We start from the raw sequence: 17,128 nt of genomic DNA, 5'->3' as shown, positions 1-17,128 counted from the left end.
TCCCAACTATTTGTTTACTGTTTGTAGTCCTTGCCTGCCAGGATTTCAACTCTGGCTCACTACCTGAGAAAATCTGATTTTGAATTCAAGGAGATGACAGTTTAGGTAAATTCAATTTATTTAGCAGTTCAAATGAATTAGTTAAATAAATATTTAACTATTTTCTATTTGCCAGTTTGAAATTGCAACTGTTGATTCAGACATTCAGCGAGAGTTCGGACGACAAAGAAACCACCTGGAGAAAAGCATTGCAACACTACAGAAAAAACTTTTGAAGGACACGGAGATTCACCGTGCTGACAATGTCCATATCATGCAGGTAGGAGATTTGAGCTGTCAGTATCTGAATATTGTAGAACTGGCTATTAATTTTACTCTACAATCGCATAATTTAAAAATGTCTTTTGGACATGTCTGGTTCCTCTGTTCCTTTCATCAGGTCATACATTTTACATCACATGAACTCCATCAATGGCCTTGAGGTTCAGAATAGCTGAAGCTTTGCATTTTTTAAAAATACAGGTAGACTATCCTTTATCCGAAAACCTCGGGACCAGCCGTGTTTCGGTTTTCGGAAAATTTCGGATTTCGGAAGGTATTTTATAAGACTGGGAAATTTGTCGGGGGTGGGGGTCGGCGGGGGGGTCGGCGGGGGGTGGGGGTCGGGGTCGGCGGGGGTTTGGGGGTGGGGGTTGGGGTCGGCGGGGGGGTCGTCGGGGGGTCGGGGGTGGGGGTCGGCGGGGGTCGGGGTCGTGCGCACGACTTACGCTGAACGAAAACACTTTCGGTTTTCAGAGGATTTCGGTTTTCGGAAGTGCGGATAAAGGATACACTATCCCTTATCCGAAAGGGTGGGGGTCGGGGGGGAGAAAAGAATATCGGACAGGCCGCTGCAGCTATCGGACGGGCCGCTGTATTGTTGGGTTCACTCTCCCGGTACCTCCTTCACACTGCCCGGCTCGGCCTGCAATCTCCTACCCAGGAGGGAACTCAGTGACCCTCTGCCCTGCTCAGCGTAAGTCGTGCGCCACTCTGGTCATGTCGTGCGCACGACTTACGCTGAACGAAAAAACCTTCGGTTTTTAGAGGGTTTCGGTTTTCGGAAGTTCGGATAAAGGGTAGTCTACCTGTATAAAGCACATGAGGTAAAAGTCAAATTCACCTCTCCTCAATTTTCCCATGGAAAATTCAGCATCAACATCATTATGTTGAAGTACCCATTAAATAATCCGTATGATACTATACACAACTGGATTAGCAGTCCTAGATCTGATCTTTAATCCATACATGAATTGCATGTACCAATGTGTGGATGAATCAAGTTTGAGCTCTCTCATAATGGGCAGATTTTCATCTTTTGTGCTGGACATAAATAATTACCTGGATAAACATAAAGGACAATGTGATGGGGAGAATTGCACAGTTGTTAAAGAGCCTACCCAATTTATCAGCCATTCTAACAGATGGAAAATTGGGTGGGGTCCATTATGGGCTTGTGATCCTCCCCATGCAGTTTTCCTTTAATGCATTCTGCCCAGGGGATTATTTACACTCGAACACAAGAAGAAAATCTGCCACTTCTATTGGGTGCATTCCAATTAGAAGTCCCTCTGTAGAGGGGCAATGTGAAATAATCTCGACCTGGCTCTGAGACCATGGGGTGCGAATTTGGTGTTGCGCGCGTAAATCAGGCAAGCAGTGGGCAGCAACTACTTGAAGGAGTCATTGAGGGACCTGATCCATTTTGGTTTGAGGTCCTTATTACAATGTGGTCAGCGATCTGCCAGTGTGAAACGTCACCTCGACGATCAGGAGGCAGAAAATTGGCCTGGAAGAGAATTCCAGAGCGTGGAGCCAAGGTGGCTGAAGGCATGTCCACCAAAAGGCTGTGTCAGAGGAACAGAGTTGTGTAAGATGGCTACTAAAATGTGAAAGGCCTGCAGCAACACCTTTTATAGGGAAGAGGTTGAAGCATTGGGAGTGGAGAAAATGTCAGAGCATGTTATACAGCAGTAAGTATATTAAATTTGGAAGCTCAAAAGCCATAAGCAATTGCCATAAAATGCGCCCCCCCCCCCCACCGAACCGCCTCTGTGTTGTCAAACTGCTTGTCCAATACCCAGTCCTCGATAAACTGCAATTTCGTCCAGTTAAACATTGGGACGACCGAAGCCATCATCTTCAGCAAACCCCTCACTACAAACTCGGTCTCCAGCCATTTTCTCAGGCTGTGCCAGCCTGCTTGCAACCTCTGCATCCTATTTGACCCAAAGATCACCTTCTGACATCATATACAGGAAACTCTCATTTAAACGGCAAAATTCATAATCCGAAAACAACACCTCAATAACCGGAAATGTTGCCGCGTCCGAGTCCGAGTCTCCCGCGGTGGCTGAGTTAGTCAGCGGGGGTAGTTCTCCAAACTGCCACTACTCGGCTTCTTGGCGCTGTCGGAAGTCTCTGTAGGTGAGTACCCAATTATACTGCACATTTCTTGATTTTTTTATTTTTGTTTGTTAAAAATAGTCTCGGTAGGTATACCTCTCCGTTATCCGGAATTTTTAATCAACCAGCACCATCCCGGTCCTGTCGGTGCCGGATAAAAAAGAGTTTCCCGTACTTACCATCACAAAGACTGCCTACTTCCACCTCTAATATCGCCCATTCTGCCTCAGCCTATCTGCTACTGAAACCCTCATCTATGCCTTTGTGCCTCCAGACTTGACTAGTCCCATGCTCTCCTGAACAGCATTCCATTTTCCACCCTCCATAAAGTTCAACTCATCTAAAACTCTGCGGCCTGTATCCTATCCTGTACCAAGTCCTATTCACTCATCACCCCTGTCCTTGCTGACTTATATTGGCTTCCCAATGCCTCAAATTTAAAATTCTCATCCTTGTGTTTAAACCCTTTCATTTCCTTACCCCTCCCTATCTCTGAAAACTCCTCCAGCCCAACAACCCCTCAACACTCTGTTCCTTTGACACAGCCTTTTGTGTAATCCCCGTCATTGGGGTCCCTTCATCAGTGAAATTCCTAATTCTTCCTTCTCTTTTGAGACACAGGGTATTGTAATCATTTGTGTTCTTCACTCTATATTTTTTTTGTTAATAACCTATTAAACTAATTTCCAAACCAAGTCTTTGTTCTTTCTCAGGAAAATGTTGCTCTAATTAAGGAGATTAATGACCTGCGGCATGAGCTGAAAGTTTCTCGAATCAAGGTACATGATCTGGAAGTAGCTCTTGGAACCCTCAGGAAGAACAAGAAACCATGTGCTGTTGAATTTAAAGGTAAAATATTTCAATCTCCCCTGTAATTCACAGAGAAGCAGAAAAGGGAAGACTTGGATATGCAGTTATTCCACGTGTAAGATCTCTATGCTTGGGGCCTTTATTGAATTAGAATCATATATGCCAGTATTCAGACCAGTCCTCATTTGACAAAAGTGGCTTGAAATGGACTAATTTTACTTCAAAACCAAATCCATTGAGTCCATGGACTGGATTTTGTCAGCCCCGAGGAGGCGGGTATGGAGGCGGGACTGCCGGTAAAGTTGCAGAATTTGGGGGCGGGTGGCAAACCCGCCCCCATCCCGCCTCCGTGCCCTCTTGCCAGGAGGCAGGATCCTGCCCCAGGTCCCATTTCCTCGAGGCGGGAAAGGGATTAGTAGTTAACAGGCAGAAAATAGGATTATTCCCATTTTACCTTCCCAAGTGCAGGCTTCCCGACCTCGGGGAACCCCGCCAGGGTGGTGGAGCCGAGTAGGAGGTCTGTGGGGGTCAGAGGGGTCTGAAAGTGCAATGTAGACGTGAGTGATGGGTGCAAGTGTGGAGTGGTAAGCATGTAAGGTGAGTGCAAAGTGTTAGAAAATGTTCACTTACCTTTGTTTCTGCCTACAGCCTTCAGCCGTTGAGAAGCCGGAGTCCCGACATCTCCACTGTTGATATCACAGACTGGCTGTTGGATCCTCCGAACCAGCAGCCAGGTGATTTCTGCAAAGTTGAAAGGTGTGATGAGTCCTGAACACAAGGACTCATCAAACTACACAGAAAGTCAGTGTTTGACAGCTTCACAGAGCTGTCAAACGCTGACATTTCTTCTTTCAAAAAATCTTGACAGATGGCACGTCATATGTTGACGTATTCTGTCAATGACTTCCCCCTAATTGGCCTGCTGAGCCCGCTGGGCATGCTTAACAAGGTCAATAAGGGGAAAATCCCTCTGGTTGGCCAGTAGCTGATGGAGGCGGGATTGAAAGCCGGCAAGTAGCAGTCCCGCCTCCAAAAGCTTCCCATTGACAAAATCTAGCCCATAGAGTCATAAAGGCACAGAAGGAGGCCATTCAGCCCATCGAGTCCGTGTCGGCTCTCTGTAGAGCAATCCAGTCAGTCCCATTCCCCCGCTCTATTCCCGTAGCCCTGCAAGTTTATTTCCTTGAAGTGCCTATCCAGTCTCCCCTTGAAAACATTGTGTCTCCGCTTCCACCACTTCCGTCGGCAGCAAATTCCAGGTCATCACCACTCGCTGCGTAAAAAAGTTTTTCCTCACGTCTCCCCTGTATCTCTTGCCCAAAACCTTAAATCTGTGTCCCCTAGTCCTTGTACCATCAACAAGTAGGAACAGCCTTTCCCCGTCTAGCCTATCCAAACCCGTCATAATCTTGTACACCGCTATCAAATCACCCCTCAACCTCCTTTGCTCTAATGAAAACAAATCCAGCTTCTCCAACCTGTCCTTGTAGCTAAGATCCCCCATCCCTGGAACCATTCTGGTAAATCTCCTTTGCACCCTCTCAAGGGTCTTCACATCTTTCCTAAAGTGTGGTGACCAGAACTGGACGCAATACTCCAGTTGTGGCCTCACCAGCACTTTATAAAGGTTCAGCATAACTTCCCTACTTTTGTACTCAATACCTCTATTTATGAAGCCCAAGATCCCATATGCTTTGTTAACCACTCTCTCAATATGTCCTGCCACCTTCAGGGACCGATGCACATTAACTCCCAGGTCCCTCTGTCCCTGCACACTCTTTAAAACTGTGGTATTAAGTGTATATTGCCTCTCCCTGTTCCTTCTGCCAAAATGTATCACCTCATACTTCTCTGTATTAAATTCCATCTGCCACTTGTCTGCCCATTCTGCTAGCCTTTCTATGTCCTGTTGCAGTCGATTGGTACCTTAATAAAAGAATTTGGGATAGTTTTCCTGGCCTTGCACCTGGAGTTATTGGATCTCCTGGGTAAAGCAAATACAGGAAAATCAGGTGGAGAGGAGTTCATGCCCATAAGAGAAACTGACACAATTTCCTTCCTATTAATTCAAATGGACAGAAAATTGGGTAGGCTCCCGTATGAGCGGGTGCATCCCCATGGCTGATTTTCCTGACTAGAAAAGTCTACAATTTTACATGAGTTTCTGTTTTTTTAATATGCTTAATGCTTTATATGCTTAAAGTACAGCTACAACACTGGCATCTATCTGACAATGTGGAAAACTGCCCAGTAATGTCCTGTCCACAAAAAGGAGGACAAATCCAATCCGGCCAGTTACCGCCCCATCAGTCTACTCTCAATCATCAGCAAAGTAATGGAAGGTTAAGCGATCCCACAATCAACGGATCAGATCAAAGCTCTGCAGTCCTGCCACATCCAGTCGCGAATGGTGGTGGACCATTAAACAACTAACGGGAGGAGGAGGCTCCACGAATATCCTCATCCTCAATGATGGTGGAGCCCAGCACGTGAGTGCAAAAGACAAGGCTGAAGCATTTGCAACCATCTTCAACCAGAAGTGCCAAGTGGATGATCAATATCGGCCTCCTCCTGAGGTCCCCACCATCACAGAAGCCAGTCTTCAGCCAATTCGATTCACTCCACGTGATATCAAGAAATGGCTGAGCGCACTGGATACAGCAAAGGCTAAGGGCCCTGACAACATCCCGGCTATCGTGCTGAAGACTTGTGCTCCAGAACTAGCTGTGCCTCTAGCCAAGCTGTTCCAGTACAGCTACAATACTGGCATCTATCCGACAATGTGGAAAACTGCCCAGGTGTGTCCTGTCCACAAAAAGCAGGACAAATCCAATCCAGCCAATTACCGCCCCATCAGTCTACTCGCGATCATCAGCAAAGTGATGGAAGGTGTCATCGACAGTGCTATCAAGCAGCACTTACCAATAACCTGCTCACTGATGCTCAGTTTGGGTTCCGCCAAGACCACTTGGCTGCCGACCTCATTACAGCCTTGGTCCAAACATGGACAAAGGAGCTGAATTGCAGAGATGAGGGGAGAGTGACTGCCCTTGACATCAAGGCAGCATTTGACTGAGTGTGGCATGAAGGAGCCCTAGTAAAACTGAAGTCAATGGGAATCGGGGGGGGGAAACTCTCCACTGGCTGGAGTCATACCTAGCACAAAGGAAGATGGTTGTGGTGAATGAAAGTCAATCATCACAGCCCCAGGACATCGCTGCAGGAGTTCCTTAGGGCAGTGTCCTAGGCCCAATCATCTTCAGTTGCTTCATCAATGACCTTCCCTCCAACATAAAGTCAGAAATGGGGATGTTCGCTGATGACTGCACAGTGTTCAGTGCCATTCACAACTCCTCAGATAATGAAGCAGTCCATGCCCGCATGCAACAAGACGTGGACGACGTTCAGGTTTGGGCTGATAAGTGGTAGGTAACATTCGTGCCACAGAAGTGCCAGGCAATGACTATCTCCAACAAGCGAGAGTCTAAACACCGCCCCTTGACATTCAATGGCATCACCATCACCGAAACCCACACCATCAACATCATGGGGGTCACCATTGACCTCGAACTTAACTGGACCAGCCACATAAATACTGTGGCAACAAGAGCGAGTCAGAGGCTAGGTATTCTGCGGCGAGTGTCACACCTCCTGACTCCCCAAAGTCTTTCCACCACCTACAAGGCACAAGTAAGGAGTGTGATGGAATACTTTCCACTTGCCTGGATGAGTGCAGCTCCAACAACTCTCAAGAAGCTCAACACCGTCCAGGACAAAGCAGTCCGCTGTTGACACCCCTTCTAGCACCATAAACATTCACTCCCTCCACCACCGGCGTACCGTGGCTGCAGTGTGTACCATCTACAAGATGCACTGCAGCAACTCGCCAAGGCTTCTTCGGCAGCACCTCCCAAACCCGCAACCTCTTCCACCTAGAAGGACAAGGGCAACAGACGCATGGAACACCACCACCTCCAAGTTCCCCTCTAAGTCACACATCATCCTGACTTAGAAGTATATCACCGATCCTTCATCGTCGCTGGGTCAATATCCTGGAACTCACTACCTAACAGCACAGTGGGTGTACCTTTACCACACGAACTGCAGCGGTTCAAGAAGGCGGCTCACCACCACCTTCTCAAGGGCAATTAGGGATGGGCAATAAATGCTGGCCTTGCCAGCGATGCCCACATCCCATAAAAACAAATTTAAAAAAAAGTGTCGTCGACAATGCTATCAAGCAGCACTTATTCACCAATAACCTGCTCACTGATGCCCAGTTTGGGTTCCGCCAGGACCACTCGGCTCCAGACCTCATTACAGCCTAGATCCAAACATGGACAAAAGAGCTGAATTCCAGAGGTGAGGTGAGAGTGACTGCCCTTGACATCAAGGCAGCATTTGACCGACTGTGGCATCAAGGAGCCCAGTAAAACTGAAGTCAATGGGAATCGAGGGGGAAAACTCTCCACTGGCTGGAGTCATACCTAGCACAAAGGAAGATGGTTGTGGTGATTGAAGGTCAATCATCACAGCCCCAGGACATCCCTGCAGGAATTCCTCAGGGCAGTGTCCTAGGCCCAACCATCTACAGCTGCTTCATCAATGACCTTCACTCCATCATAAGGTCAGAATGGGGATGTTCGCTGATGATTGCAGAGTGTTCAGTGCTATTCGCAACTCATCAGATAATAAAGCAGCCCATGCCCGCATGCAGCAAGACCTGGACGACATTCAGGCTTTGGCTGATAAGTGGCAGGTAACATTCGTGCCACACAAGTGCCAGGCAATGACTATCTCCAACAAGCGAGAGTCTAACCACCGCCACTTGACATTCAATGGCATTACCATCACCGAATGCCCCACCATCAACATCCTGGGGGTCACCATTGACCAGAACCTTAACTGGACCAGCCACATAAATACTGTGGCAACAAGAGCAGGTCAGAGGCTAGGTATTCTGCAGCGAGTGTCCCACCTGCTGACTCCCCAAAGCCTTACCACCATCTACAAGGCACAAGTCAGGAGTGTGATGGAATACTCTCCACTTGCCTGGATGAGTGCAGCTCCAACAACACTCAAGAAGCTCGACGCCATCCAGGACAAAGCAGCCCGCTTGATTGTCACCCCATCCACCACCTTAAACATTCACTCCCTCCACCATCGGCGTACCGTGGCTGCAGTGTGTACCATCTATAAGATGCACTGCAGCAACTTGCCAAGGCTTCTTCGGCAGCGACCTCTTCCACCTAGAAGGACAAGGGCAGTAGGCACATGGGAACACCACCACCTCCAAGTTCCCCTCCAAGTCACACACCATCCTGACTTGGAAGTATATCGCCGATCCTTCATCGTCGCTGGATCAAAATCCTGGAACTCCTTCTCTAACAGCACTGTGGGAGTACCTTCACCACACGGACTGCAACGTTTCAAGAAAGCGGCTCACCACCACCTACTCAAGGGCAACTAGGGATGGGCAATAAATTCTGGCCTTGCCAGTGATGCCCACATCCCATGAACGAATAAAAAAAAATATTGGGGGTGAATATCTATGGGGGCTCCTCTGGTCGTCCACCTTAATGATGCCGTTTTTCCAATGTCTCCGTGATACTCCACCAAAGTTACAGCAGACGATTGGGAGAGCCTCTGTGTAAATTCAAATCCATTGCCTCCTACAAAGACTCACCCTTGCTTTTACTAATGTTTACCAGTACTTTTCTTAAATGTAATTGACACAATCTTATCTGCACCAACAGGGAGTCATTCACAACTTTTATCCACGGTTTCACACTTGTGTACCATTCCTATTATGTGGACGCCTGGGAGCATGTGACCATACCAAGTCTCATCAACATTTTGTAGCTTACTGCCCTGAATCATTTGGAAAAGCTGTATGTAAACTAGGATTGGCAAGCTGGATGGTAGCATGTGTCCTTCACTATTACTATTTAGCATGATCCAGTCATTCTACGGAGGCAGCAGTGATATCTTGAATGAGTTTCAAATGTATGTCCGTAGACCGCCTTTGTAAAGGAGCTATATGGAGTAACGCATTTCCCTTTACAAAATATTGCTTGTAATTGGCTGTACATTGTATCTGTATTTTAGTCATCTTAATTCCCTCCCAAACGAGATGGTATCACCGAAAGATGAGTAACTACTCAGTCAGAATTAGGTAGATGAAGAAGAAAGCAGAAAGTGTATCCACTTGGTAGATCTCTGTTCTGCGAATCTGAAGCATCCTCTGCTTACCGAGATCCTTTTTCTATTCCTGTTTTACTTCAAGGGAGAGCTTCTGTTTGTTTGTTCATTCTTTATTGGTTGGGTGAGTCAGCCATGCAGTAGAAGAGGATGGTCATGTGGATGAAGCATCAATTACATCAAAAATTCTAAAGGGCCATTTTCCTTCTGTAAATGTTCTTTTGTTGCTCCTACGTCTGATTTGATGGCCAGGCTCAGTCCAGTAGAACATGGAAGGTTCTTCAGATTTGAATAATAAAGATCCTGTCAGATAGGCTATCTTTCTGTAAAGTGAGCTCTCCAACATTGCACTCATTGATCAAGAATCAAAAGCAGGTGTCCATAAAGTGATCTTAACATATGAGCATGTTTAAGAATGTGTATGGCATCACCTTGAAGACCAAATGGAAAACCTATAATATAATAGATGTTCCAACTGTTGTACAGCTGCAGGACATCTTTGCTTCACACCATCATCCCTTTTGTCTTTTAATCTCTCCTGTCTTCCATCCTATCACAGACCTTCCCTTTTGTTCTTTCCTCCCCTCCCACTTTCCCTGCCTCTGCACTTGCTTAAAACCTGTTACATCTCTAACTTTTTCATTTCTGATGAAAGGTCATCAACCTGAAACGTTAACTCTGTTTCTCGCTCCACAGATGCTGCCTGACCTGCTGAATATTTCCAGCATTTTCTGTTTTTATTTCAGATTTCCAGCATCCGCAGTATTTTACTTTTGTGTTGTTATGTGCTACAGGAGTTTGAGAAGTTCCACATGGGTCATTTGCAGCTGATACAATGCTTCAAACAGCAGGACAAGAGCAGCAACTCCCAAATCCTGTCACAAGCCAATGAAACCAACATCAATACAATAACTTCATAGCAGCTTTGCTGTGTCAGTCATGTCATTCAGATATCAGAAAATAGGTTTTCAAAGCCAATGTTTTTGTGAGCATTCACATGGCAGACAGAAGAAGCAATACAAAGACACATTAGAAAACCACCTCATGGCATGTGATGACTGATTGTCATGATGCTGAGCTGTCCTGTGTGTTGGTGTCTTTCACTTGAGAAACCTCTGATGATCCACATGGTTCAATGGTAGCACTCTCTCCTCTGAGTCAAAAGATTGTGGGTTCTATTCCCACTCCAGAGACTTGAGCACAAAAATCCATGGTGAGACTCCAGTGTAGTACTGAGGGAGTGCTACACTATCATCAGAGGTGCTGTCTTTTGGATGAGACGTTAAACTGAGGCCCCATCTGATCTCTCAGATGGACATAAAAGATCCCATGGCACTATTTTGAAGAAGAGCAGGGGAGTTTTTTTTTATTAATTCCTGGGATGTGGGCATCACTGGCAAAGCCAGCATTTATTGTCCATCCCTAATTGCCCTTGAGAAGGTGGTGGTGAGCCACCTCCTTGAATCGCTACAGTCCGTGTGGTGAAGGTACTCCCACAGTGCTGTTAAGTAGTGAGTTCTAGGATTTTGACCCAGCGACAATGAAGGAACGGCAATATATTTCCAAGTCAGGATGGTGTGTGACTTGAAAAGGAACTTGGAGGTGGTGGTGTTCCCATGTGCCTGCTGCCCTTGTCCTTGTAGGCGATATAGGTCATGGGTTTGGGAGGTGCTTCACTCAGAGGGGTATGAATCTTTGGAATTCTCTACTCCAAAGGGCTGTGGACACTGAATCGTTGAGTATATTCAAGGCTGAGATAGATAGATTTTTGGACTCTATGGGAATCAAGGGATATGGGGATCAGCCGGGAAAGTGAAATTGAAGTCCAAGATCAGCCATGATCTTGTTGAATGGCGGAGCGAGCAGCCATATGGCATGCTCCTGCTCCTAATTCTTATGTTTGTATGTGCTGTCGAAGCCTTGGTGAGTTGCTGCAGTGCATCTTGTAGATGGTACATACTGCAGACATGGTGCGCCAGTGGTGGAGGGAGTGAACGATTAAGGTGGTGGATGGGGTGCCAATCAAGCGGCTGCTTTGTCCTGGATGGTGTCAAGTTTCTTGAGTGTTGTTGGAGCTGCACTCATTCAGGCAAGTGGAGAGAATTCCATCACACTCCTGACTTGTGCTTTGTAAATGGTGGAAAGACTTTGGGGAGTCAGGATGTGTACACTTGCTGCAGAATACCCAGCCTCTTACCTGCTCTTGCAGCCACAGTATTTATGCGGCTGGTTCAGTTAAGTTTCTGGTCAATGGTGACCCCCAGGATGTTGATGGTGCCGGAATCAACAATGGTAATGCCATTGAATATCAAGGGGCAGTGGTTAGACTCTCGCTTGCTGGAGATAGTTATTGCCTGGCACTTGTGTGTCGTGAATGTTACTTTCTACTTAGCAGCCCAAGCCTGAATGTTGTCCAGGTCTTGCTGCTTGCGGGCACGGACTCCTTCATTATCTGAGGAGTTGCTTGTAGTGTATGTACCTTTAAGAGAGAACTACTTTTACAGCTCCTGTATACTGTAGTACCGGCAGTGACCACACCTGTATATAAGCCTTGAGCATGCCTCTGTACCCCAGTCTTGAGACTACCCTACTCCAGTAAATACCTGTTGATTGTTAAGTTACAGCATCCGTGTGGTTATTGAAAAACATCATACTCTCAGAATCACGGATCTAACAGTGGCGACGAGTGTCAATTCGAATCTACCTGCAACTCTGCATTTCCCTTCGAGGATTCGTTCCGGGAGGGCGGTGGAAGAAAGTCGAGGCCAGAAGCACGGGCGTCGACCACGAGCAACCGCCCAGTCGTCCAGCAGAGAGTGAACATCGCAGGGGAGGCTGTGGAGAGCCGGGCTTGGTTCCCCAGCCACGATGATCAGCAATAGACTGACGACAGGTACAGTGCAGACCCTTCCCGGACAGCGGCGGCTGGAGCCGACCGACGGCAGAGAGAAAGCCGAGCAGCGTCGACGGGGTAAGACAGAGGGTGAAGCGCACAGGGCGCAGCCAGGGGTTGAAAACCGAGCGGCGTCGAGGAAAAACAAAACGGAGAGAGAGAGGGTAAAGCAGCAGCCAGGTTCAGGACCGAGCAGCGGAAACGGGAAAGGCGCACAAAAAAAAAGAACGCGCAGAGCACAGCCAGGGCTCAAGGGCTGAACAGTGTCCACGGGGAGAAGAAGGGAGAGCGCGGGAGATGCCATTGAGCCGCGGAGAAGAAGGAAGAGCGCAGGAGACACCATTTTTAGAAGCCGCAGCAGAGAAGAAGGGTGAGCGCGGGAAGGAAGGAAAGCGCGGGAGAAGCCATTTTGTGCCAGCGGAGAAGAAGGGGAAGCGCGGGAGATGCCATTTTTGACAGTTAAATCACACCCAGGGATGACGAAGAGTGGCAGTATCTCTACGTTCGACAATGAAGTCGAAGATTGGGCGACATATGTGGAACGTATTGAGGTGCACTGCAGGGCGAATGAAGTGCCAAATGCTAGGAAAGCACTGGTTTTGTTAAATTCCATGGGTGCAAAAACTTATGGGTTACTGCGAAACCTAATAACCCCAGAGAAGCCTGTGAACAAGAATTTCGAAAGCACAGTAGAAATCCTACAGGACCACTTAAACTCCACACCACTGCTGATAGCAGAACGATTTAAGTTCCATAAAAGGAACCAACACAAAGACGAAAGCAATGCTGAGTACCTAACGGAACTGTGCAAGCTATCGAAACACTGCCAGTTTGGAGCGGGACTAGCAGACACGTTAAGGGACAAGTTTGTGTGTGGGCTACAAAGTGAAGGAACCCAGAAACGGCTTCTATCAGAAAAGGATCTTATGCTGGACAAGGCTTTCAGTATGGCAGTATCACACGAAGCAGCCGCAAGGGGCGCTGCAGAGATACAACGGAGACCGCAAGAATATGGCACCAATGAAATATCCTATGGGACAGGGAAGTGCTATCGCTGCGGCAGAACAACACATGACCAGAAGGATTGTTGGTTCAAGGACCAAGTGTGCAGACAGTGTGGAAAAGTAGGACACATAGCAAGAGTCTGCAGGTCTGGGAAGAAAACTAACAGTACGAAATCTCCACAGGAGAAGTACAAAAAGGTACACAAGGTGATGGACAGTAGTTCAGACGAACAGAAAAGTGACACAGACTCCGGAAGCAAGGAGCTGGGTTGTCTGAAACTACATAAGGTAACCAAAATGGAGGATCACCAGACTATCTGGGTTACACTCAAGATAGATGGAGTCCAAGTGAAAATGGAATTGGACACAGGATCAGCCCTAACAGTCATAAACCAAAGGGACTACAAGCGGTTATTTTCACATATACCCTTGAAAGCTACAGAGATTGTCTTGAAGACGTACATGGGGCAAAAAGTCTACCCCAAAGGAAAAATAAGGGTGAAAGTGATATATAAAGGCCACGAAATACCTAAAATGGACATATATGTATTGCCAGATGGAGGACCACCACTACTAGGATGTGAATGGATCCGAAAGATACAATTAGATTGGCATTCCATACAGGCACTGAAGGTTGAGGCCAAAAAGGATGACGACGTCACACCTGGACGACTGTCAAAAATGCTAACCGACGCAAAAGAAGTGTTCCAGGAGGGACTCGGAACACTAAAAGGCATAACAGCAACGATTAAAATAGAGGAAAATGCAAGCCCAAAGTTTCTTAAGGCCAGACCAGTGCCTTATGCGATCAGACCAGCTGTCGAAGCAGAGCTGGAAGGGTTGGAATGTTCAGGAGTACTGTCCAAAGTAGACTGGAGCGAGTGGGCTACACCCATCGTTCCTGTAATGAAGAGGTCGTTGAGTAATACGCCTGGGGAACCAAAGAAGGTCCGCATCTGTGGGGATTTTAAGGTGACAGTGAACCCAGTCCTTCACACGGTACAATATCCGCTTCCACGAATTGAGGATATTTTCGCCTCGCTATCTGGAGGTAAACGCTTCACCAAAATTGATCTAGCCCAGGCGTACTTGCAAATGGAGGTAGAAGAAGCCTCGAAACAATACCTTATGATTAACACTCATAAAGGTCTCTATCAATACAACCGGCTGGTGTTCGGGGTAGCAGCGGCTCCAGCTATTTGGCAAAGGGCGATGGATCAAGTCCTGCAAGGGATTCCAGGGACCCAGTGTTATTTGGACGACATCCTGGTCACGGGCGAAAATGACAGTGATCACCTCGCCAACTTGGAGAAGGTGCTCACCAGATTAAAGGAATATGGGCTACGAGCTAATTGCCACAAGTGCGAGTTTTTCCAGAAGCAGATCTCGTATTGTGGCCACGTCATCGATGAAGAGGGGTTACATAAGTCCCCTGAAAAGATTGAGGCAGTAGTCAAGGCTCCAGCACTGGAAAATGTGGCACAACTGAGGTCGTTCCTCGGGCTGGTAAACTACTACCATAAGTTCTTACCAAATTTGCCCACGGTATTACACCCAATGAACACCCTACTGCAAACAGGGGTACCATGGAAGTGGAATGACGAACGTAGACGAGCTTTCCAGAAGAGTAAAGAATTGATCACATCAAAAAAGGTGTTGGCCCATTTCAACCTAGCACTACCAATTCGTTTGGCATGTGATGCATCACCCTATGGTATTGGAGCAGTGCTGCCGCACAAATTCCCAGATGGGTTGGAGAGGCCAGTAGCCTTTGCGTCTCGGTCACTAACCTCAGCCGAGCGCAACTATGCCCAGATTGACAGGGAGGCCCTCAGCCTAGTATGGGGAGTAAAAAAATTCAACCACTATCTGCATGGGCAGAAGTTCACCTTGCTGACTGACCACCAACCACTTGTCTCCATCTTTAATCCTAAGAAGGGCGTTCCAGTGATGACTGCACAACGGTTACAAAGATGGTCTTTGTTTCTAGGGGTGAATCAATATGAAATAGAATATAAAGGCACGAAACAGCATGGAAACGCTGATGGGCTATCGCGCCTGCCACTGCCTACTGTGGAGGAAGCACCAGCAGTGGACCCTATCGAGATATTTTATTCGTCAATAATTGAATGATTGCCAGTAACGAACGCGGATATAGAGAAGGAGACCCGCAATGATCAAACGTTGTCTCGGGTATATGATTTGACGGTGAGGGGATGGCCAACACATGGCGACTCACTGTTGCCAGCATTCTCATCCAGAAGAGAACAGCTGTCAGTATGCCAGGGGACAGTGATGTGTGGATCCAGAGTGGTGATTCCACCTAAGTTAAGGGAGAGAGTGCTAAATGAGCTTCATGAAGGTCATCTGGGGGGAGTGAAAATGAAAAGCCTTGCTAGGGCTTATGTGTGGTGGCCGGGAATCGATCAACAAATCGAAGACCTAACCAAGAGCTGCTCAGGATGCCAAAAGGTCCAAAATGCACCACCACATGCCCCTCTACACCCATGGGAGTGGCCCTCCTCTCCATGGCAACGGGTGCATATTGATTTCGCTGGTCCATTCATGGACTCAATGTTCTTAATAGCAGTGGATGCTCATTCGAAATGGCCTGAGGTGATAAAAATGTCCTCAACCACTACAGAGAAGACGATTGCAGTCCTACGGACCATATTTGCCAGGAACGGCTTGCCAGAGCAGATTTGCTCTGATAATGGACCACAGTTTCTGTCCGAAGAGTTTTGAAAATTTATGAGAAGGAATGGGGTAAGGCATTACACATCCGTCCCGTATCATCCAGCCACAAATGGATTGGCTGAGAGGTTCGTACAAACCTTTAAGAAGGCGATAAAGGCCATGTGCGACGATGAAATTCCACTACAGCATAAGGTGGACAATTTCTTATTAGCCTACCGAAGCGCGACACATGCAGTTACCAACCAGACCCCGGCCATGATGTTCTTTAACCGAAGGTTGAGATCTCGTCTGGACTTGCTCAGACCAAATGTGCGAAGAAATGTTGAAGATAAACAATTCCAGCACATCAATGAGAAGCCGACAAGGAGCTTCAACGTAGGACAACCAGTCTTGGCCCGTGACTACCGAACAGAGAAATGGCAACCCGGAACGATATGCACAAGGCAGGGGCCATTAATGTACACAGTGGATGTCGGGGAGAACATTGTGAGATGCCACGTTGATCAGATCTTAGTGTCACAGGAACAAGTCAACCCCATGTCTCGCGTCCCTGGGGATGAACCTGACATACCGGTAGCATCTACCTCAGAAACAGTAGCAGTGGAAACGGATGAAATAACCGACGAAAAGGGGCCAGAATCGCCTCCGCACCAAGAACAAGAACCTCAGGAAAGGCGCTATCCTGAAAGGATCAGGAAGCTGCCCCAAAGACTGAATCTATAAATGGACTATTGTTGTTTAATGTACATGTTAAAGTGTTAATTGTTATTTGAATATTATGGGTACTACTAATCTAAAAGGGGAGGAATTGTAGTGTATGTACCTTTAAGAGAGAACTACTTTTACAGCTCCTGTATACTGTAGTACCAGCAGTGACCACACCTGTATATAAGCCTTGAGCATACCTCTGTACCCCAGTCTTGAGACTACCTTACTCCAGTAAATACCTGTTTATTGCTAAGTTACAGCATCCGTGTGGTTATTGAAAAACATCATACTCTCAGAATCACGGATCTAACATTGCTGATGGAACTGAACACTGCAATCATCAGCGAGCATCCCTATTCTAACCTTATGA

At 47.2% G+C, this 17,128-nt stretch overlaps 1 protein-coding gene across 1 annotated transcript in view; it reads left to right on the top strand.

The window, feature by feature from the left end:
- Nucleotides 1-17,128, top strand: part of cfap57 (cilia and flagella associated protein 57) — a 131,186-nt gene that overhangs the window by 113,216 nt on the left and 842 nt on the right. Inside the window, exons 20-21 of the mRNA XM_085983245.1 lie at nt 176-319; nt 3,159-3,294. Of these exons, the coding sequence (XP_085839371.1) occupies nt 176-319; nt 3,159-3,294 (280 nt within the window). The remainder of the gene's footprint in view (nt 1-175; nt 320-3,158; nt 3,295-17,128) is intronic.

The sequence above is a fragment of the Somniosus microcephalus genome, chromosome 3 (assembly GCF_052327205.1).
Source record: "Somniosus microcephalus isolate GS21.2 chromosome 3, FLI_Smic_1.0, whole genome shotgun sequence".
NCBI classification, from domain to species: Eukaryota; Metazoa; Chordata; class Chondrichthyes; order Squaliformes; family Somniosidae; genus Somniosus; species Somniosus microcephalus.
The sequence above is the reverse complement of the archived record's forward strand: the minus strand, read 5'-3'. Positions and strand labels throughout refer to the sequence as shown.